General features: G+C 36.5%; 2 protein-coding genes across 4 annotated transcripts in view; one reads left to right on the forward strand and one right to left on the reverse strand.

The window, feature by feature from the left end:
• The window catches only part of LOC576725 (glycine receptor subunit alpha-4), a 31,301-nt gene extending 8,386 nt beyond the window's left edge, over positions 1-22,915 (reverse strand). Inside the window, exons 1-4 of one of the 2 annotated variants that reach the window (XM_011668004.2) lie at positions 22,448-22,915; positions 22,164-22,269; positions 21,770-21,873; positions 5,179-5,246 (exon numbers count right to left, since the gene is read on the reverse strand). In XM_011668004.2, the coding sequence (XP_011666306.2) occupies positions 5,179-5,246; positions 21,770-21,873; positions 22,164-22,231 (240 nt within the window). In that variant the 5' untranslated portion in view covers positions 22,232-22,269; positions 22,448-22,915. Of the gene's footprint in view, positions 1-5,178; positions 5,247-21,769; positions 21,874-22,163; positions 22,270-22,447 lie in introns of those variants that run through there. The other variant, XM_030976894.1, reaches the window with a different exon arrangement.
• Positions 1,800-19,479, forward strand: LOC100892650. 2 transcript variants are annotated; one of them, XM_003724858.3, is made up of 2 exons: positions 1,800-2,567; positions 16,438-19,479. In XM_003724858.3, exons 1-2 carry the CDS (start codon positions 2,536-2,538, stop codon positions 18,383-18,385), a joined length of 1,980 nt encoding a protein of 659 aa, XP_003724906.1. In that variant the 5' UTR covers positions 1,800-2,535; the 3' UTR covers positions 18,386-19,479. The 2 variants fall into 2 exon arrangements, with proteins under 2 accessions (XP_003724906.1, XP_003724905.1); XM_003724857.3 differs by lacking the exon at positions 1,800-2,567 and adding an exon at positions 10,823-11,307.
• Positions 22,916-23,976: the final 1,061 nt, after the last annotated feature.

Raw genomic sequence — 23,976 nt, forward strand, 5'->3', positions numbered from 1 at the left:
GCAGAAGAAAACTCTGCATCTAGTCCACTACTCTTACATGTTACATGCAGACCCCGCGGACTGTTTTTCAAATTGGTGTAATAACGATCAGGTACAACGTATAGCGAGCGAAGCGAGTAGAGTGTAAATTGGGCGTTGGTTCAGGGGCCTTGCCCCGGCGGGTGTCAAGGGGCGGAGCCCCCGGAAACGAAGGGTTTTAGGCATGTAATTACAGTCAAATGAGCATATTTTTGATACTATATCTGTGACAGTGGCACGTTACTAATTGGCGCGGGGGGGAGGGGTACAGGGGGCTGAGTCCCATTAAGCATATAATTATGGTCAGATATGCATTCAGGGCCCCTTCGTAGGGCCTCTGGTGGGGTCCAGGGGTAAAGCCCCGGAAGCTCAGGGGTTTTAGGCATTTAATTATGGTCAGATGAGCATATTTTGCTACACTGGCAGGTCACTTATTTTTTTGTTCTCTCTTCCTTTCTTTTTCTCTGTAACATACTTTATAAAAAATTTGAGGGGGCTCGAACACCGAGCCCCGCCATTCTGGAGGCCCTGACATGAAGGCTTCTTAATTAGCGTACATTTAGCCTGACTGTAAATCTGGGAAATTGTAATTTTCCAACAAACGCATAAAAAAGTACTATAATTTTAAAAAAATTGAGAAAAAAAATCGCAAAATCGATGTCATTTCAGCCACATTTGTGAATCACTGGTTTCGAATTTGAAAGAAAAAAAAACGTTTAAAAAGGGGGCAAAATTATCGAGAGAAGGGCTATTTTGGGGGTGGCGACTGCTCCCCCCACCACTTCCGGTAGGAGAGGTACATATAATGAAGCAGCAAGGAGAGGCTTGTAATTTCGGAGTCATATGAGAGTATTTATTATCTCAAAACTTTGGATAATCAAATCAGTCACATCATTATGGACTTCCACGTATGTAAAACACAAGATGAAGAGAGAGCCAGCTAGAAAGATCGAGGGTCTTGATCCCGGCTCCCCCCCCCCCCTCCCCCCACTCCGGGGTCGGAATGACCCCATGCGTGTTACCAAAATGTCCGGTAAAGGGGTACTTTTCGTGCGACAAAGTCCGGCCCGAGAATTGTAAAAAAGGGGTGTAATAACTTTTCACCCGGAGATTTCTTTAAAAAGGGGGTGTTTTTTTTTTTTTCTCTCATCTCTTTGGACTCCTGAGAAATTATTCCGAATTTAGGGGGTACATTGAGCATTTTTCATGATTTAGGGGGGGGGGGGGGGGTCTCCAAGGCAGGAAAAGCCCGCAAAAAGCCCGAGAAAGGGGGGTTCTGAAATGTTGGCAGTCCTCAGATAGGGGGTGCTTTCAAAAAGAGGGAACGAGCATATGCGTACCCTAAATAACACTGAGTGGGGGCCGGGGTCTTGATTTAATGGTGATCAAAACTCAACTCTTTTCTAGAAAGCCAGAACATGTAATATTTATACAGAAAGGGATACAAGTAATAATGAGGGTAGGTTACATTGTGTCAAAGGGACAAAGACATGAATGAGGGCCGTCAAAACAAAGACAAAATGGGCCTGCCAGAACAATAAAATACTTGGTAGTTTTATGTATGGGGCTTAATTATCATAATAGACGTGGTCTTTCCTGGGAAGTGGATTGTGAATGAGCTTGGTCTCTCAATGGGGAAGGATTGTAAAGATATAAACTATGAGGGTACTTTATAATTAACTGGGTTTTAACAATACTACACAACATTAAACACCCTTTTCCTATTTTCCTTGGTGTGTGTTTGTGTACGCGCATGATGTACAATATAGGTTACCCCCGGGGAAACAAATGCATTTTTTATTTTAAGACTGCATGTTTGAGTCATTATGACTACTACTCATGTAGTACCTTTTATTCATAAATATTATTTCAGATCAAGAGGCACTTATTACGAACGTACCATATACTATAGTTGTGCTTTTCGATACCTATATACTTGAAAAATTAGAGTGTTATCAATTGCATTCCTGTGTATTCTTTTTTCCGAATTAACAGTGACAATGAAAAAAAAAATCAATGAAAATTTGTATTGGTTAAAACAGGGGCAAGGTTAAGCATCGGTCAGCGCGCTATCAGCTCGGAACAGGTGCAATCGATCAGTTTCCATGCGATATGATTGTCCAGTGGTAGTAGGTCTATGGTTAAACTGATATGGTTTTGTCATAAATCACGGACCATAAATTCCACCTGTGTGAGGCATTCAGTGCAGCATCCAAAAATATAGCATTCAAAGTAAACCATTTAATAAAGTGGGCACTGCAGCCTATAGTTTATCACTGAGCTTTTCTAAGCATGGAAACTTGGGGGGTAAAACCAGGGAGAACAGGGATCACAAATCCCTGGTAAAACCATTCACATTGTGACAACTAGGAAAAGCATAGTCTATACGCAAGGAGTTGGTTTGGTTTGGTTTGGCGGCTAAAACAAAAGCAGACGATCGCGCATCTGAGACCGATGACACGACCCTAGCGCTGCTTCATAATCATCTCAATTTGTGGCACGCGCGCATCCGCAGTGATGAATGGAGCAGGCATCCAACGTACAAGAAGGTGAGTGCATGCTTAGCTGTATTTCTGTTTTGATAACTCAAGGAGTGATGAGACCAGTGTTTGAAATTTGTAGTCAGGTTTTCTTGTCTCGAAAAAGCGCCATAAACCAGGACAACGAGAGTGAGAGAGAATTCACCGCTGCAGCAACAATACACTGTTTTGTAGGTCAACAGACACCGTATAGTGCACTATACCGCTTGATCGGGGAGCAGTGCTGTGTAATTTTCCCATCGTATGGTTGTGCAGTTGCTAGAGTGAATACGGGAATATACAGCCATTCCTCGAGTCGGGAAGATTAGGGAAAGCAGGAAATTAGATATTTGGCAACCCGGTCATGAAAAAAAGCATCTTTAGTGTGAAATATGCCACTGCATTGTATGGTGTGTGTGGTTTCTGCGAAGTATTTTTGATACAATTTGTTATTTTGTATCACCTAACCTAAGGTCCTCGATTTATCACTGTGTGATCCTCCCGTTATTGCTCTGTTATTGATTGACTGGTCCATTCAAGTATATCTAATATATATAATTTTCCCCATGCCATCTGTTCGTCAAATATGCCTAAATAGTATTAATATTAACCGAATAAAGATTATTTAACTATTGTATTTTCTAAATAGTTCTCTGAAAATTAGCACCTGCATCACAACGATGATATTGCATTGCATCTTGTGATGGTTACCGGTAAATAATGAGTAATCATTCATCAGTCAGTCATTGTAATGGAATTATCCGTATGGTGTGAAGTCAGTGTTGCGTATAACAATTTATAACAATAGTTGTTCAGAAAACTAATTTCAGAAGAAAAAAACCCCTCTCTAATGTTCAAGAAAACGGTCCGTTTAGTATAAGGGAAAATATTATGTAGCCTATTATATGAATAGCGTTTATAAGTCATAGTTGTAATCATCATAACATAGAGAACTCATCTCAACATTTCTAGGAGGTTGTCCAATCCATAAAATCTTGATTTCCCAACATGAAAAAATAACTTTGCATGAATTTTCAAAAGATTAATTTTGTCTGAGTACCTGTCATGTTCATGTTGCCGCATATAAAAAGCTCGTATATGACCTGTTGTGAGCTCTTTGCTAAATGAGTTAAATGGTATACTGTGTGTTCATCTTATAGAAAATAATTTATGCTGGTAGCTCTTTCATAATGAGCGGAAATTAAACGTGTATCGAATGTTTGCTTGGTGAAGGCAATATAGGCCTAAAATTTCCCGTTAACCTATACCATATAGTGTTTCCAGGTATATGCCAATATGAATGGTGGTGGTGGTTATTTTACCTGACTGCTAAGAAATCATAAATGCTTGTAAGTAAGCAACCAGACAGCCGACGGCTTTAGGTCCTCTCCGAGGGACCTGGTAATGAAAATGAATGCCTTACCAAAGGGCACTGGCGCATCGCCTTGGTTTCGAACCCGGGTCACCGGATTACGAGACCACTGCTCTACCAACTGAGATATCAAAGAGACCTGTACATTTTGAAACATTTTGACTTCATTTTGACATCAGGTGGCCTTTCGGGACAGGCGCGTAGTAACAGTATTTTTTAAGGGGCATGGGTCTAACAAAATGAAAATTGTTTCTCTCAATTGTCGGGAGCGTTTTATGTCCGTAATAATTCTCATGAGCCGAAAACAAACACACAAATTATAAAACAGCAAAAAATACAACACACGAAACGAACCAGCAAAAAAAAAACGAGGGGAAAAAAAGCAAACAAAACAAAAACAATACAGAACAAGACAAATACAGTTGTTACTTTTGTAGGGTCATGTTTTAGCGAATCATACGAAACAGTTACCTCTTTGCCCCCATAACACCGCTAGTGATTGTGGATATTGAATGTTAAAAATCGTTGACCTTTGATTTATTTACAACTCATACTTATATATCAGCCACATTATATATAATGCGCGTGGGGCGTTTCCTAGTAAGGATCTTTTAGGACTACCATCATTATTTTTGTTCGTGTTTAGTAGTTGGATATTGAGACTTTCGTCAATGATACGCAGTATTATCTAGAAGAAAACAAAGTCAAGATCGGGGAATGTCGTCTATAAGTAGGAAGGGTGATGAATAGCACCACTCACAAAACGTTTCTGTGTTACGTTCATTATTGTTAGATGCAAGTATAATGGTAGATGATTTTACATTTAAGAAACCCCAAAGCCCCTTTTCTTTCTTACTTGTAGGAAAATATTTTAGGATTTAAAAAAAAAAAATCAACATTTTAATCTCTGATGACTTTGTTTAACTAAAAAAATGCGTCTTTTTTCCTGTCAGCAAATTCGTCGATAATTACCACCCCCTCCCCTCTCCCTTGGAACGCCCCTGATAAAACCATAACATAATGCTTTACGACTGCCAGAAAACAAACAACGCCAGTCACTGCAGATATATCAATACAATTAGATTAAACGTTGTATTTAGATTAGAAGATATCAATTCAAACTTTAACGACATAATAATTCCGATTACGTTATTGACTTTGACCACAAATTACTGTTGATGATCTGTAACCAATAAAACAAAAAATCCCCTTATCGAATGGCAGAATCTAATGAAATTTATCTAATGTTTGTTCGTATAGTCTCTTTACCAAATGTTTCTCATCAATGCCATCCAAGCTTGCCAGAAAAACATCAAGGAATACATGAACGGCATCACCTGTAACAAAAGAAAGCAAACAAATTAAAGACAAATACTTATTTAATTTTTTTTATTAGTAGTAGTAGTATAGCAGTAAGGTAATATTAATAATAGTAGTAGTAATAGAATTAGTAGTAGTAGTAGTAGTAATAGTAGTAGTAGTAGTAGTAGTAAGAGTTGTAGTAGTTATTAGTAGTACTACTACTACTACTAGTAGTAGTAGTAGTAGTTGTAGTAGTTATTAGTAGTACTACTACTAGTAGTAGTAGTAGTAGTAGTAGTAGTAGTAGTAGTAGTAGTAGTACTAGTAGTGGTAGTGGTATTAGTATTAGTGGTAGTAGTAGTAGTAGTAGTAGTAGTAGTAGTAGTAGTAGTAGTAGTAGTAGTAGTATTAGTAGTAGTATTAGTAGTAATAGTAGTAGTAGTAGTAGTAGTAGTAGTAGTAGTAGTAGTAGTAGTAGAAGTGGTAATAGTAGTAGTAGTAGTACTAGTAGTAGTAGTAGTAGTAGTAGTAGTAGTACTAGTAGTAGTAGTAGTAGTAGTAGTAGTAGTAGTAGTAGTAGTAGTAGTATATTTATTCATTTATTATTCGTTGGATTCATTTCGAGAAAAACAAACAATTAGGGGTGGTTTGTACACCCCTTGCGCCCACCTGTTGTTTCACCAGTGATGAGAGTCACAGCCACGCAGTATAATGAAACGTTTAAAAAAAATAGACCTCTTTTAAAATAACAATTCATTATTCTTTGCTCTTATTACTTCAGAAAAAATAGTTAAACCGTAAAATCATTTCATTACATTAATGTATTATGTTACCCTGAAATAGCATCTTTGACTTTTATTTTGCCAGTTTGACGTTCCCGAGACCTTTCCCGAGACAATTATTATTGTTATCGCAATGTGCACAGATGTGATATATGGCCTCCTTCTTGGACAATTAAACTTTCGACAGTACATGAATTTAACCAACATTTTCCTTATAGTTTCCAGACAGTTTCTCCATCAATAGAGTTGTGAGCTGGTCGTGCGATAACAATTATTATTGTTATTGCAATGTGCACAGCTGTGATCTATGGCGTCCTTCTTCGGACAATTAATTTCCAAAAAAGAAAAAATTATCAAGTTAAAAATGTCTTGAATTAAACATTCGACAGTACTTTGAAATGAACCACGATTGGCGCAGCTTTTGGTGAGACGTACTCTTGGAAATATTTTGTGGTTTAAGGAATGCTGCGAAAAAAAGTAGACAACGCCACGTTTTTACAAGGAAGTATTTATTTTATAAAATCAAGTTTTGATTCAGGTAATACCCTTTTTCATTTACTCATTGCTATTTACCAAGAAGAATGGGAGAAAATCCCCATTAGATGCTTGGAGTCGGTGTGGATGTTCTTTTAATTAATTGATGTCCACGTCATCACATTCTCGCTGAGTAAACACATGAAGAATCATCATCGATACTTCACATGGTCAAATCATACAAAATAAATGTTGATCTCTGGAAAAGTTAGTAAAGGTATTAATAAAATGACGGCTGATTTTGAATTTCTGAAAATGCAAGAGATCTATTCACATATCCAGAGGTTGTATATATTTTTATTCAACGATTTTTACCACAAAAACATTATTGTGCAAGCTTCCCTTGTGATCCGTTTAATATCATGTATCATTGAAATATTATGGAAGCCCGTTGCCTTGACAACCGAACCATTACATTGGCCTAAAATAGGTTCAACTTTGTGTAAAGTTCTTGTTAATATTTTGTTTATTGTGATTGATCTTTGATTTTGATTAATAAAAACTTTAATTTGTTTTTAAAAAGGCGGGATAAACGGGAATCTCACGCATGTTGGCAATTTTGTACTCGACAGCGACGGAACTATTATCAGAAATTTCCGGGGTGGGGGCGGACGTAAGGGTTTAAGAGATAGATTTGCACAAATGACATTTTTATAACACATTTACTTAAATGCATCATTATTATTTGTTTATGACTCGCTTTTTGATTATGTTATTATTTGACACGATTATGGGTAATTGAAAATTAGTTGGTGATCAGCGACTGCGCGTAAGCTAACGAAAAAGGAGAAATAATATTCTATTACGAGGGGTACTTTTCTTCATTTTAGAAAATGTTGGGTCATGGGACTCCCGACTACACCCCCCCCCCCCCCCCACCCCCTTCGTTCTTTTTTAGTACTCTATTATTTTGTCGATATCATGTTTACAATATAATTTCGATTGTTGTCATCCCTTGTCAAGACAAATTTGAGGATAATCTTACATGACTTGTTGGATTCTAATCCATACATTTAAATTTAAATATGCTCAATCGCGGATTTTAAGTGAATTGTATCGCCAATGTGGAGGTCATTGCTGCTTTGGTTATATTTATCTTGATTTAGGATTTGACCAGAATCATTAAAGCGAATCATACAGATACCTTATCGGATGTGTGAACAATCATGATCACACAGCGTAAATATCGTCACCAAAATAAATTAATACACGCTTTATTGATTTGATAATGAACTTTACTTGCCCATGATAACAATGTTGTCATGGGGCATATTGGACTTTATTGTATTTAGGGGTGTATGAAGTAGAAGAAAACTGCCTATAACCGGAAAATATTTTCATTTCAGTTTATTGGTAAATGGATAGAGAGGAAATTTCACCATCAATCATTTCTAATGAGGAAATACAACTGCTTACTTAATTATTGTCCACCCGTTTCTCCGTACTAGAGAGGCCGCGCTATTGTTTTTCCATGTAATTTTGACATCAGAACCGGCCGGCTCTGATGACGATTAAAATAAATGTTAAACCCTTTTCGATAATACTTTGCAAGTAAAATTGTTCTAAAAATGCAGGATCTAGTTGTAAAGTTGTTGAATTTAACAACGTGAAATGACTGTCGTAGACCATTGTATAGAATGTGTGCCCAGTCTTGTCAGTCATATAAATGTAAATTAACTGGTAATACACTAACATTTACGTAGACTCTGTACTGCAGCAGCTCTTTCCTTTAGACTCCCATTGTCAAGTTGTTTTAAAGCCCCATTGTACTACTTGTAGCTACTTGCTCCCTCTATATAGAAAACAATGCCTAATTGGTGACCATTAGTCCCCCATGATCCTCTTTTTCTTATGTTAATTGATAGCTGAGTTGATGAGATAACCACCTGTCCAGTGACCTTGCAGGGTGGTCTAATCCCTCCTATAAACTAGTACACATAAGTTTTAAATTAGACTCGAGACGCAGCATTATTGTGCTGCTGACGTAGGACTGCGTCTGCGTCATTGATTGGAGCGGTTTTTGACGCTCCGTGGAAGAGTGATATTGTACAGAACGTGAATGAAAAATGAGCAAAGCAAAAGTATGATGATAAAGTTACTGGCGTATAATGATCAAATTACTCTCAAATACCTGCTTGGCGCAGGTAATATTAACGCAATCGAAATGACCCCTCGTGTGCAATGGACGTCAATCGCCTATAAGCAGGGTCTATACGTACAGACTAGTTTCCCTATACTAATTGTTGCCCTTGCCATTAGTTAGTCGTGGATTATGTATTATTCGGGGGGCGGTGCCCCTCGTGCCCTCCATGTAGTTTTCGCATGACATCATTCAACCGTGTCGGTTTGGGGATTCGGTTAGGGAAATTCCCTTTACTTTTCCCAGTCGTGGCTTTTTCAAAGTCGAACATAGCGGAAGATTTATGTCAAAAATCACAATACATACCCTGGATGTGTATAGTCTCAAACAAGGCTTTGAAATTCATATTTTAAAGATATTGAACTTCTTTTTTTTCAAGTTAAAAAGAATGTCGAGTTTTGGGTTAAAAGTTAAAACTGATTTGTGATTTTGTATTTGTTTTTCATTAATTCCTTCTTTTTTTCTTCCACTTTTTTCGGGTTAGGGGGGGGGGGGGGGGATAGTGTGGAAGAAGAATTACCATGTTAAAGAAATGTCCCCTGAAAAGGTACCAAATGCCATCATATTCGAAATATGACGAGAAATTGTTGACAAACAAAAAAGTTGGACCAAACTGTCATGCCCCGCCTGTATGTGTAGTCCAATATACCTATTTATGTATGTGTGCAGTTTATGTCATTTTATGCAAGATTGTGTCTAGTATTTCATTTATGTTTTGATCATTTCACAACTTCACAGACCATTGAATATATACATGAATTTAATCAACATTTTCCTTATATAGTTTCCAGACAGTTTCTCCATCAATAGAGTTGTGAGCTGGTCGTGCGATAAACATTATTTTTGTTATCGCTATTGTCATCGCACGACCAGCTCACAACTCTTTCATTGATTAAAAATTATAACGATTTGTATCAACCTCTCAGTCTCACAGGAGAGCGAGACCCAAAAAAAAAGTTTGATGTGTGTGTGGAGATTAGTGATCCATGCATTCTTCATGATCAGACGATGTAAATCAGATGATCTAAAGTGTTTTCTTGCCTCATATTAATAAAATGTTGTACATTAAAGTGCGTTAAAAGGTTACAATCATCGGACTACGATACAATTTCATCAATATTTTGTTCTTTTTTTGCATTAAAATGGTAAATATTATTTTGTTAAACAATACATGATAATACACTATTGTATTGGATATGTAAGTTTAGTGCAATCGATTGGTCTACTACTGTGCTCCGAGTGCTTATATGTCTTGTCTTATAAATTGAAACATGTAGTTTTATTGACATCTTTCAAGAAGCTAATAAAAATATCCCCAATTAAAAATAGAAAATAAAAGAACTGAGGAACACGTAGGTTTTGATCATGTTCAGCTATCTACAAAGACTATATCTGTTCATGTAATGTATATATGCATGGTTTAGCTTATACAGATGTGCATTGCTTTTATTCATTCGTGGAAGTATGGGATTTCCAGCTCTCGGGGAATTTTGCTTCTCCCCATTTCACATCGGCAAGTTAAAACGGTTTAAATCCAAGTTACTTAATTTGTGACCATTAGACTACGCGTGAATAACATATAGACTTGTAAGTAGTTGTTTTTTTAGAAGGGGTGAGGGGTGGTGATGCGGTGTTATTCAAAAGAATATTACATTTAATGCGGAATCCCTCTTCGAACATAGAGGGGACACATCCACAACAAGGTAGCTTTTCGCATGCACCTTTTACTCTTAAAAGAAAAAGTTACGCTAACGCCCCCCCCCCCCAAAAAAAAAAAAAATGTCCCCACACCCTCCCCCCCCCCCCCTTCCAACGGGCCTGCTCTTATCGGACAAATTATTACCTCCATTATTTTATCTGCCCATGTAAACGAGAAAACACAATTAAAACTATTTACGCTGCATGCTGGTCTATTTCATATTGAAATATGATTTCTAAAATATAAAAGAGGGATCAATGGATTTCATGACTTTGGTTAGAATACGAGTGATTTCGCATTAGCAGGACGCTTGTATTGTTAGGAAACGCGAGTCACCGGTGCTAGTCACGTCTTCCTTTACTACATTAATTGTTATAGTTAAGCCTAGATAAAACTGCATCGATCTTTGTCCCGTTATATCACAAGACTATATAAGCCTACAATGTCATCAGTTGCGACTTTCATTTTTAATGTGAACTGGAACTTGGCATCGAACCAGGGCTTGGGTTTTCCCAACACTACATGGGGAAACTTTGACCCCGAGTTGAGTCTATCTTTCCTTTTTGCGACAATAAATGCGGCCTCTAAAATTAGCTTTCCTTTTATGGCAATAAAGGGGAGCAACCAGCAGAATAGAATGCTGTTCTATCGTCTGCGCATGAAGAAAGTAAATGAGATGATATTTGTAAAACTTTGTGAAATAGATCGACTTGATATTGATTGCTGTGTCTACAATAATTGTATCGGTTGGTCAAGTGTTACCCGGATTTTGTGTTGCAGTGAAACAAACTCTTGTTCGAAGCGCGAACATTGTTAGCTCCAGTCTTTGGAGTCCAAAGATGTTCTATTCGATGTTACCCTCGGAATTATTACAAACTAACCGGATTTGCTCCTCGGCCAGGCTTCGTGAGGCATGCATGTTATGTGATCAATGATTGAAGGTAGGGCGTATCTCTTTTCGGAAGAAACTAAAATGCAGTTGATATGGAATCATTTTCATTAGTTCATTTATTTTCTCTAATCACAATGCGATCCTGAAATAATGAAACGTCCATAATGTACTTGATTAAATCCTAAGACTTTAATTTTGCTGCTTCTTCGGTGATTTCTTTGAAAATTAAAAAAAAAATTTATGTGTCTGTGACTAAAATGGGTGTTCAAAAAATATTGTTACGCAGAATGTTATACTAGTCATGAAAGGAATTGTAAGCAAAAGGAGACAAAATTATCTAGTCCTCGTCAAACTCGACAGTGATACCACTAAGCATACAATATTCATAGTGGTATTCTGCTGATGCTACATTAATAATTCGCCCAAAGCGTACTTCCAACAGTCATGTTTGATTAATGAATGATAAGATATCGTGATTCCTGACGGGGTGGGTGTGGCGGAGGGCGTGTGAGTGAGAAGTGAACAATTCGTTATTTCTTTTTAATTTCACAAAGAGTATACATATTTAGTAAATATCATTTTCAAGCAGGGATATCTGAAAAACATTCTTCTGTTTCTTCATTAAATTCATATTATTATGCTTTTATATCGTCAATCACAACTCACAACAAGCTTTTCACTGATTTGTTTAAAGTCTATTTTTATTTTTAATGTATGTGTGTTTTTAATGTGTATTGATAATCTTTTACTAATTCAAGTTTGATATACCCTGTATCATTTATTTCTCATTAAACTTAAAACAAATAAATTCCAATATTATAGACCGAAATAAACTTAAGATGTTTCAAAAAAGAAAAATATACCGTGGCATATTATCATCCAAATAGGGTTTTTTTTTAAATTAATTAATCATTCAATTCAATTCAGTTCAATGTATTTACGTATTGCTCACATGTAAAATAAAGCCTCAGACATGGTTTACAAAAAACATAAATAGGATACAAAATATGGAGACACTTTGGTGATGAAAAAATAATAATTATATTGATTATTTATTTGGTTATGGCTTGTTTAATTTCCTTAAATTAAAAAGTTTAGCTAACTTCAAGCATAGTTTTGAAATAAAAATTATTTACTACTACACACATGGAAAAATTCAGCTTTTAAATTGAATTGAACTATATCGGAATAAATCTGATAAACGAGTAAATAAAAGTATTGAATTATATGGGTAAATGATAACCGTGTTAATGATCATCAAAGGCTCTCTCTTAAATCCCATCTAAAGTGTTGGGTGCCCCAAAAATTTGATGGCAAAAAAATCATGTAAGTTTTATAATTATGTGAACGAGGATGTCCCTTAAAACACACTGCTGCAAAGATTTCGAAAACAAATTTGTTTAAAGCCGAATATTAATAAAAGAATATAAAAATTGGGTTTTCTGCGTACGACGGAAAACCCAAATTGTATATTATTCTTATATTAATATTCGGCTTCAAATACGTTTTATGGGGGAAAATCTTTGCAGAAGTGTGTGTTTAATGCCATCCTCTTTCAAATCATTACAAAATTAAAGTGAATTTTGCCATCCAACTCTTGGCGAATTTGGGGCTTTTTTCCATGTAACTTATTTCCATAATATCATGAATAGATAAACGAAGTAGTAATTTTGTAGTACAAATATTGATTTCAAAAAGGTCTCTTAGGGTGAATAAGAATAAATGCCCTTAAAGGTCATTTGAATAAAACATCACGCACATCGTTAGTTAGGTAATGGTGTGAGTTAAATTCATTTTCACACCATAATTATTTAAAAGAAAATTTAAAAGAAATGTCATAAAGTCAGCTTTTAAATTGAATTGAACTATTGTTGGATGTCACGCCATTGTTGTTATATTGTTACTATGTTTTATAATCTGTATAACTATGTACATTGTTTGTAACACCTGTACCAGTGGACTACGAATTTCCATTTTGTATGAAAAATAAATCAATTCAATTCAATTCAATTCAATTCAATAAATCTGATAAATGATGAATGGGTAAATGATAACCGCGTTATCATGACATTAATGGAAAAAACCCAGAAATAATGGATAGCAAAATTTATTGTTTGGTGATTAAGTATAAAAGGATTGTTTGTAAAGCACTGTGTCCTTTATCTGAGTTTTCTCCCTGGTTTGAGAAACTCAAAGAAAGAAAATAAAGGATGATCGACATTTTTCATGATTTCTTTGGCTTTTTGGGCGATTCTCTTTTTACATTCTTCCCCAAGTTCCGCTTTTGTGATTCTTTCTGCATGTTTGGCTATTTTTTTCCTCTTCAGTTTTGCGAGATCTCTTCTTCTACAACTAATTGAAGTTTATGACTCAATATAAACGGACCGATTTGGTTTATAGACATCTTTAGTTTATCATTATCTGTTAAAGAAGAAAAATCAAATCGCGTATTTTCATTTTTACTGAAAGTGATGGTCGAAGTTATGCTTTAGGATTCATAATTTTCCTTTCAGTCACCAACTTCCATAGTTTCATTCTTTCTTTTAGTAAAGTTTCCTTCACTGATTCCCCTTAGGCGAATACTAATAATTTAGAAGTATGATATCAGAATTTGAAATTAAATGTACAGAAATTGAATAATGTCTGATTTGGAAGGAAAAGAAAAGAAAAAGAAAATCACCGCGGTGCAGTTCCTGCATGGTTCATTAAATTGATTTTAAATTTTAAATTAAATTTTTGATACGAGTCGTAAGACTCGAAGTGTATTTCGATAATAATATGATATAATTCATTGCAACTTCTACAATTTGTAAGCAAAAAATTCAGTGAGTTTTATTGTGCCCTCATTGATGACAACCAAACAAAACTTATTTTCAGCATCGCTTCTTTATTTGATCGGGCGCATTTAACCGATCCCTGTTGCTACAATCACGGGTTATAAAGTATGAATAGCTCAGTATTAAAATGAAGCTGGATATTGTGAAAGATTCACGACTCATTATTAATTAACATCGTGTGCCCAGTGGACAAGCAAGCTTTATTCTGTACTACACTTCACATTTAGCATAATATTTTAAAATTATAGTATACCACGTGTCTTGTAATTAGATTCGTTATTATAATTGCTTTGTTACTGCTGTACTCTACACATATTATCTTTGCTAATTTTGCCGTCTGGAAATGGCACATAAAAAGCAGTGATAATTGTCTGAGACTATAGGTACAGTTTGATAAAATAACAAACAACAAGAATATGTCAGGATATTCCATGTATTCTCTTGTACACTGGACGATATCTTTGACTTGGGCTCCTCGCCATAAATGTTTAACTGTATAATATTGATTTTAATCATCTATGTCAAAGTCAGTTTTTTTTTCTCCCTTTAAAAAAAATAATTTAATTTTCACTTTATCTTCAGTCCTTTGACCAAACATCCTCGTCATGATTTAATATGGCTAATTTAGTGGAAGGCTCACACTACCCCCGATATTGTACGTTCTAGTCATTCGAAATACCTTCATCAAGAAGACTTTACACGATCTCTCGTCCGAAGGTATTTTTCCAAAATCGATTTTTAGTCGGACGGGGCCCATCTAAACACTCTTGCCTGTTTGCACAGGGCAACCAAAATTAGATGTTTGACAAAGCATGCAAAATAAATATAGATCTGAGTGTCCCGTTCCGCAAACAAAGAAAATCAACAGTCACGATTTCAAATTGTGATCAGCGGAATGATTATTAATTTGGGCAATTAGTAAGCTTGTTAATCTAATAGTAAGACATTTGATATGCTGTACATCTTTACTTACAGCTTACTGAGAGCATTTTCAATGCCATGTTTTCTATGGCAATAGCCACATTTTTAAATTAATCATTTTGTTAAATCAGTTTAAAGCTAATTGTAAGCTCTGGTATTGGAATCGTACGTCGAGAGAACATGACTATAAATAATTATGGATTGTTTATCCTGCAGTAGATTGATTGTTTGAACCAGTAAAATAAAAATAATCTCATAAAAACTTCTGAATTCATCATCAATAAAAACCACAACTCTCATTTGCACATAGTGACCTGTGTTAAGTACATGGTATCGGGGCTACTTACCTTGACTTTTTATCTTTCCAGGCTCATTACTCAGCCCTATTTTATACCAAAATCGTTTGGCTCATGTCATATATTTGTAAACTTGAACATTCAGTTTAAGTTGTGTTGGATCTGTGAGAATTTTTTTTTCTACCATCATTTCCAGAACTCAAGCTTATCTTTAACTGATTATTTATTGTATTTTGGAGCAAGCGCCGAGAGCTGGCGGCAACCGGCGTCATAAAAGACATCGGTAGTATGATAATACCTTTACGTTAACAAGGAAGTTTCTTTTTAATTTCACATCACAAAACATTGAGCTGATTTGTTTTGTATGCATAGTATCAAATTAAATGAAGCATGCACGTATCTCTCCGTTTGCCCAGCATGCGAGCATTTTAAATTAGCAGAATTGTGGCGCTATATATACATGTGCTTCTTCAAGAAGCAGGAACCCAATGCAATGTAATGCGATGATTCAAGCCGCACCTATTTCTAATCGAGCTGATAGAATTCCAGAAATCGCATCGTTTTAGTAGTCTACTGTTTTTCGATGAGAGTTGAGGAAATCCTGTGCATAGGTTTGACCCAATTATCCTTGGTGTTCTGGTAATTGTTCTTATCATTTCATGATGTGAGTCTGGCCAAATTTTTAGCCACTGGTTGTCGATTACATTTTTCTATTGAAGAGTGCGAGAAATGTTTTCTTATGTGAATGTCATATGTACCAAGTGATCAGATCTTCATTTCAAACAGTCTCATTTGAACAAACGATTTAATATACGACAGTATAAAAAAATGAAAACATCCATGCATGCGTTAAAATAAAAGATGGGATTCTTTTTTATTTTTAAAGAAGCTGTTTACACGATATTTGTTTTTACTTCTTTTTTTTTTCTTTTTAAATCTTGCCTCTCATTTTAAATCAATTTAATCTAGATTTATTCCGCCTCAAATCCTAAATAAGTTAATCACCCCAGGTCCTTCAAAATAATCTTAAATGAGATTGCATTAGTGTTTATTAATTGAAAAATGATGGTCGTGCATTTTGATGATGAATTAATGTATTTCTTATGTGTCTTTTGATACATACAGAAGCAACAGGATGCGTGGAAAATCTGTGGTGTGGGACCACTTCAACTGCGAGGATGAAGACGGCGGGCAGGGGTCCTCACCAATCGGTGGTAAGTGTCGGCCTGCCGCCTACTGCAGCTACTGCAATCTCAAGTACACCTTTCCTAACGCCACCAAGATGATGAGACACTTGCTCAAGTGTTCCCTGTGCCCTGATGCCACCAAGCGGGAGTTGGAGCAGAGCGGGTTTGGTGAATACCGTGTCGATCACAACGGCACATCCATAAACACTTCGCATGATGATGATCTGCATGCGACGCCCTCTATGGTCCGTCAGATGATTTCACCAGTCTATGTGGAGAACGAAAGTCCAACGCCGGGGACCTCGGCGCTGTCGCCGCACGCTGGGTTCTTGGTTGTTCCGAATCCGCTACCTCGGAACGATCACCACGAGATGAGGGCAGGCCGTTTGAGCGGTGATTCCAATAGGATGGAGGACCAGGATCAGGTCTTGCCTGCAGACAGGTCTCTGGCAAGAGCAGTATTCTCTACAGACGTTCCGCTAGATATCGTACAGAACGTGCACTGGCAAGAGCTGTTTCGGCATCTTCAGCCATCGTACACCTTACCGTCCATAGAAACACTCACCGGGAGACTCCTCGATGATGAGTACATGGCGACATTCGAAAGGGTGTCAGCCGAAATCAGCAAGGCTAAATTCGCAGCTGTGTTGGCGCATAGTCACCACAGTGGTAGCAGGACTTATCCGCTCATGGGGAAAAAGATCAACCTTATCATCACCACACCAAAGCCTATGTTCGTAGGCTGCATGGACGCTGGACAACAGCAGAACCCTTCTGTTGTTGCCGAAGTAATCTCGGGTGTGATTGCCAAGACAGGCCCGAGTCATGTGCTCCTTGTCACCACAGACTTGACCAAGAACTTCCGTGGAGCCTGGTCAATCATTACATCGCGCTTTCCGTTGATCACCATGGCAGGTTGCCCGATCGAAGGACTTAAAATGATACCAAAGACTCTCTTGGCGCAGGACACGGTGCGTGGTATGGTCAAGCGATCTTTCAAAGTGTGTGACTTCTGGAATCGACTGGTCTTGAACGATGAAACCCTGAGCCATCTTCAGTTACCATGTTCAGCTTCAGAAGAGAATGGAATCATGAGCACCACCGAGGTGATGATTGCTCTAGATGGTTTGAGGGAATGCAAAGAAAAATTGCAAGATTGTGTTCTTGCCAAAACAGTACCCGTCGACTCCGAAATCAAAGAGATCATCCTGAATAAGTTGTTCTGGGACACAGTGAATCTCAGTGTTCAGGTGTGGCATATCATCCATCTCGCCATAGCTAAGCTTGAACTAGAAACAGCTCGGCTGTCAGACGTTGTCGTCGAAATCATGAAAGCCGACAAGTCCCTGGAGGATGCCGTCGGTGACTCGTGTTTGAAAGGAAACGAGAGAGAACCCATCCTCCAGCAATCGCATGAAGTCAAACTATCTTGTTGGACAAATCTGCACTACGCCGCCTGCCTTGTCGATCCGAGATACTGCGGAAACTGTTTGCCCGAGAGCGCCACCAACGATGCCATTCAGTACATTGTAGAGTTAGGCAAGCACCTCGGGCAAGACGTTGGTCGCGTTCTGGCCAACCTTGCCGAGTTTCGCGCCAAGGAAGGACGTCTTTGGTCGCAGGAGTACGTCTGGGAGGCTTCCTCACACGTGGCTCCAGCAACGTGGTGGAAGGGGATCTGCGACAGACAACCTCTCTCCCAGATCGCTTCAGGAATCCTGGGCCTAGCCGTGACGTCATCGATGTCGGAGGCGGTGGCGTATCACCGTGAGGAGAACGTGAGTCGTGATCAGGCGCAGAAGATCATGTTCGTCCGCGCAAATAACGAAGTGATGTCCAACCCAAATCACCACCCTGATATGATCATGGTTCCTGGTGGATATTAGAACTTGATCAATATTCCAGACATTTCAAGACAAGTTGTACCCTCGATAATTGTTTTTGTTTGTTCGAATGTTCATTCATTTGTTTGTATCTTTTTGTTTTGTTGTTACTCAGATATTGGTTTGTGATAGAGATTAGAGGTCATTTTTAAAGCAACTTATTAATTTACCTTGTTTGTCGTTCTCCAAAGATATGTATAGTGGAGATAGACTTACTTACTCTTCTGCATTCACTCACAAGTTACTAATTCAGCTATGGGCGATTACAAAAAAAATTATTTAATTCTCTCGAATTTCGCAGAAATCTTTGAAAAAAAAAGCAAACATCCCATTTTGTGAAATTGTCCGAAAATTCTTTGAGATTTTTGATTCATTTTTACCAAATAATAGAATGTCATGACCCTTTCTTTAAAAGAACAACATTATGTGAACTAACTAAATACCAACATTTTAGAAAAGATACCCTGTCTGTTTGTTTGCCAATGGAATATTTATTTTCCTTTTATTGATGTGGACACTTGAAACAAATTGTACACTTATCGTAAGATAATGAATCGGATGCTTTCTTTGTAGAAGTTATCGAACTTTGTGATTTTAAATAATCAGTCATGTAGGCCCAGTACACTGTTAAAACGAAATATGTTTTTTTTTAATGCCCAACACGAGGAAATTTTACCAAAAGGTGTCCGACCTTGCGGAAATTCATGCCCGATTTAGATATTATTTTACTCAAACATTATCAACTTTTACTACAAATTGAGCAAGATGTGCCTATAACTGCCCTGTCCAACTGTTAACCAGATATTTAATTACTGCATGTTCAGCATTTTCTTTTACCCAACACTTTAAACAATCATTTACGCATGCATTTGAGCATCACTTTTAATGATGCAGAAATTTCCTGGAAGGGATGTTCATATCTTTTCACTATTGCAGAGTGCAATTTTTTTACCATAAATGTAAGAAAGGTAAATATTTTGCTCATTTTTAAGAGTAACAATCCTTGTATTATGAACACTTTCATAACGATATATTTTGTGTGCATCAATAAAAAGTCACACATTTACAGAAGTAGCACGTGTGACGTGACAAAATTAGTGATGAGGCCATGATGTTGCCGTTGTATTGAACTTTTATTTTAGAACATTTTATTCCTATTATTTAAGACTTGCCAAATCTCATGCTATACGCGATGTTCTAAACTAAAGTATGAGCTCATTTTCCGAGGAATTTGCGAATCTCATTTATTATGGTATACAATAATCATAAATTTCACCATTAGTTTGTTGTTCACACCAATGACGTCACATTTAATGTTTTTGTTTATAAACGGAAAGATTTGTTTTTCATCTCGCTGTGTCGGGTAGTTTGATCAAAATCGCTCACGTTAAGGAGATCTCGATTGAAATACATGTATGTGCAATTATTATGTGTAAAACAAATCTCTTAATCAAAGTTCTGCTGTAACATTTCAAAATTACGACATTTGAGAAGGCAGTGTCAATCATATAACGTAACCAGACACCGTACTACAGAAGGGAAGATTCATTATATTTTGAGGAAATTGTCTACTCAGAAATGTTTTATATTTTTTCCAGATACTGTGCCATTTACTCAGAAATGTTGGGGCTTTTTCATAAAGAGGAAGTAACAACAGAAAACAACAGAAAACAACAGAAAACAACAGAAAACGCTTTAGAAACATACAATAGAAAGAATGTTCAGGAATTCAAATTCTGTAGAATTACCTGTAAAGGTCATACAGTTGATATAGGAGATAATAATTTGTCGTACCCATTTCACACTATGCTTCATTTCAAATGCAGTATAACCTGCGCTAATTAGCCCCGTCAATGAAAGCAATACTTTCGCAGTTTATTTTGGCTTCGTCTTTGTACAATACCACCCTGACAAGGTGCGTCAATGACGGTATAACAGTCACTAACGCAGTCCTCCGTCAGCGGCCTTTTACCCGAGTCACACCACCGCCAAACCGATTTCATACTGACCAGTTTTGGGGCCATTCGTCATATGCAGTTCATAATCGAGAGATGAATTACTAGTTGTAATACCCGTAATACAAGATACGTCATTTCATTTGTCCAGTGTGTTGTCGGTCTCGTGTCGGTCTCTTCGGTGTGACTGGCGTATGAGCAATAAGTTTTAAGGGGCCTGGTGGAAGAGAGTTTTAAGTAGACGACGATCTTCGTTTGATACGCATGATGATGAGCAATGAGTTATACAAACGTACTTGTATGAGCCACGTACTATGTTGTATAATAATTGTTATTAAATTCGTTTTGATACTAATTACATGTTCGATTTTTAGTTGTTGATGTTTTTTTGTTTGTGTTTTATCCTGTATGGTACGTCACAGTTGTAATGCTTTTTTTTTTAGACCTTATGGCGTATTTGTTTGAAAGTTAAACTTTTTATCTCAAAAAACAACTTTACCTCCGACATTTGTAGCTGTGTTTTCTATACATCCTACAAACTCTGATTCGCTGAGCCCACAAACTCTCAAACATATATATATATATAGCAATATATATATATATGTATTTGTTTATAACCAATACAAATTTATTTCATGATAGCATAATGGTGTATGGTTGTGAGAGTACTTTTGAAGAGACACATTGTTTTCTTTCTAAAATGAAAGCTTTTCAACTACTCCAGGTTTTATCATAACCATTCATGCGGTATTGAAACTGGGATTTCCCATCCAGTCTCTTATCAACAAAATAATGCTTTCAGGCCCAGCATTGCTGCTAGCATTCAGTAATTAATATTTTCAAGTCATGGAACATAACAACAAGGAAATGAGTGAATACAAGGACCAATTGCAGGATTGTATCGGTCGAAAACGTGTATTAGTTCTTGGTCAGTCCCGGTGCACTTGGATACTACAAAAATAATATTGAGATAAAATTGTAGACCCTACCTGTATTTTGTAAAAGATTAAAATAGCACTTGTCGCCTACCCGTTTTATATTTTATGACGCCAGTCTCTTCAGTTTAGCCCCTCCTCTCCCGAGAATATGGAATTCACAAATACATGTATTCGGGCAACTATCTGTGTGTGGTTATGGGGGGGGGGGGGGTAAATCAAAATTGAACATGGACTTTGAAAGTTGATGAAAGTCTACCCGCTTTATTGCGTAAGCTACTTCAGTTTAGCCCCTCCTCTCCCGAGAATATGGAATTCACAAATACATGTATTCGGGCAACTATTTGTGTGTGTGTTTAAAGGGGGAATCAAAATTTGCCACGGACTTTGAAAGTTTATGAAAGTTAATTCAGCCTAAGCAGACGTTTGTTTTTAAAATCAATTGATAGGAAAAACAGATAATACCAAGATCCGGGAGTAGATGATTTGACACTCACCATTAACACATGGTCGAACTCTCGAGTCGTATCCATCAAGAAGCTCATTGTAAAGTGACGAAACCAATCTCTCCTCGGCATCTTGAGCTGTGCAATTCAATGACCTGTCATTATAGGAAATTTTGAATAATAATGATTATAATAATTATGGTAAAGTGATGATGACGAGGAGGTGGTGGTGGGGGAGGAGGAGTAGAAGAAGGAGAAGGAGGAAGAGAAGGACGATAGATACCATACACAGGCATAAACAATCTGCAAGAAGGGTGCCTCCTCCCGTGTTCCTATATCCCCCACCCCCTCCCCAGTCTAGTGTCAACAAGAAGCGAAAATGAAAGAGAATGAGAGGGAGAGAGAAAGATAAAGAAGAGGGAGCGGGAAAGTCATAATAACTTACTCTGTTATCTCGCAGTGTAAAATCCATATGCCCAAGATGATAAGCACACGCATGATCATGTTAGCCATGGCGTCTAGATGGAGGAGTGCCTATGACACCGGTGGGTCTGGGTAGAAAAGTGGTGGAGGAAAAAAACAACAGAATTTCATGATGATAAAATTATGGGGGTAAATAAATTAAGACACTATTTAACATACTAGTCACGATTCATAGTTCGATACTGCAAGAACAGAGCATTTTACGAATAATATGATAAAAGATAATTAAGACAATATTACACTTACTTATCAATGCATGTGTTGACATGTTATGGCCGTTTCATTCGCATTTGCAATTTTTTTGTCGCTCAAAATATTTAATGTAGGCTGTGAAATAATCCTTCTATTCTATACTACGTAATGTATTACATAACAGAAGAGCTAATTTTCAAAACGCGCACTTATGTAATGAAGCGGGCGGCTTATACACGTCGTTTATAGCAAGACATGTTTTCAAATGGAATTATACCTGGTAGGAATAAATTATTTTCTACATGAGCGCCTTGCTAATTGCATTTAGGCCAATTTTGCTTTTGTCGGGTGTCATGTTTTTTTTTCTTTTCTCTTTTCAGTCCTCAAGCGAGGTTCTCATTTCCATAATTTCAATACATATTTACATTAATTCCTCAATGATTGAGTGAAATATAACATATGCTAAACATTAAAGTACATTCAACAATTCTACCAGCTAAGTATTATTTTCTTTGCTAACTCATTCATACCTTACAAACAATCTTATAGCAACGATTTGAACTTAAAAAAACCCAAAGCATAATTTATGGGTAAAAACAAAACCAATGACAATCTTTTTAACGTAACATTTATACATTGCATGTTGTGCATAATTTAAAATAATATTCAGGAGATTATATTTCTTGTTTTCTATGTCCTTACTTACAACTAATATCTTTTGGATTATTTGTAGTTCTACTTGGAATAGTTGAAATATCAAATTACATATTATTTTCCAAAACATAATCACATCCTTGCAATATAACATGAAGTGAAACGTAGAATCAACTTGTCCACAAGTGTGACATAAATTATTATTCACTATTTGACATGAGTATATCAATTTTCTTTTGAGGCAATAAACCTATGAATCATCATGAAAATAAATTGTTTAACTTTATTATTCAGAACTTGCTTTAATTTAAATGAAAATACATCTTTCCAAACAAAGTCATTATCTAAATCTAGAAAGGAATATTGACTTCTTCCCTATTAACAAACGATAGAAATCTTTCACTTTCATAACAAAAACATTTCAATTGTAATATAAACGATATGAAGTTATTTTGGTCTAAACATAATTTGCCAGAATTTTATGTAGATATATATTTATTTACTTGGTCAGACTAAAATTCATTGACATATTCAAAGTAAGAAATTTTCCAAATGAAATTATTTGGAAAAATAGTAACATAACCTTTAAATATTGTTTTATCGAGAATGGCATGATGCCGGTTTATTGAAAATTCATAATTTGATTACTAATGGTATCTGGAACGATTCTACATCAATTAAAAAGTGGACGCGCAACAGCTCTTATTTGATAATAAATATACAAAATTAAAGAAAGCATTTTCGCAATGTTGGTTAGATAAATTAAATGATGTCAATGATTTTGAAGATGAATGTGATAATGCGAATCTTAAAAAATAGAAACAGGTGATAAATTTATTTGTTGTTATGTCGGGTGTCATGTTGATTATACAGCATTATAGTTTCATCAGGGTGCAGTTATTATTCACATCAACATAAGACAATTTCAA

The sequence above is a fragment of the Strongylocentrotus purpuratus genome, unplaced genomic scaffold (genome assembly GCF_000002235.5).
Source record: "Strongylocentrotus purpuratus isolate Spur 01 unplaced genomic scaffold, Spur_5.0 spur5_scaffold_9, whole genome shotgun sequence".
Classification (NCBI taxonomy): domain Eukaryota; kingdom Metazoa; phylum Echinodermata; class Echinoidea; order Camarodonta; family Strongylocentrotidae; genus Strongylocentrotus; species Strongylocentrotus purpuratus.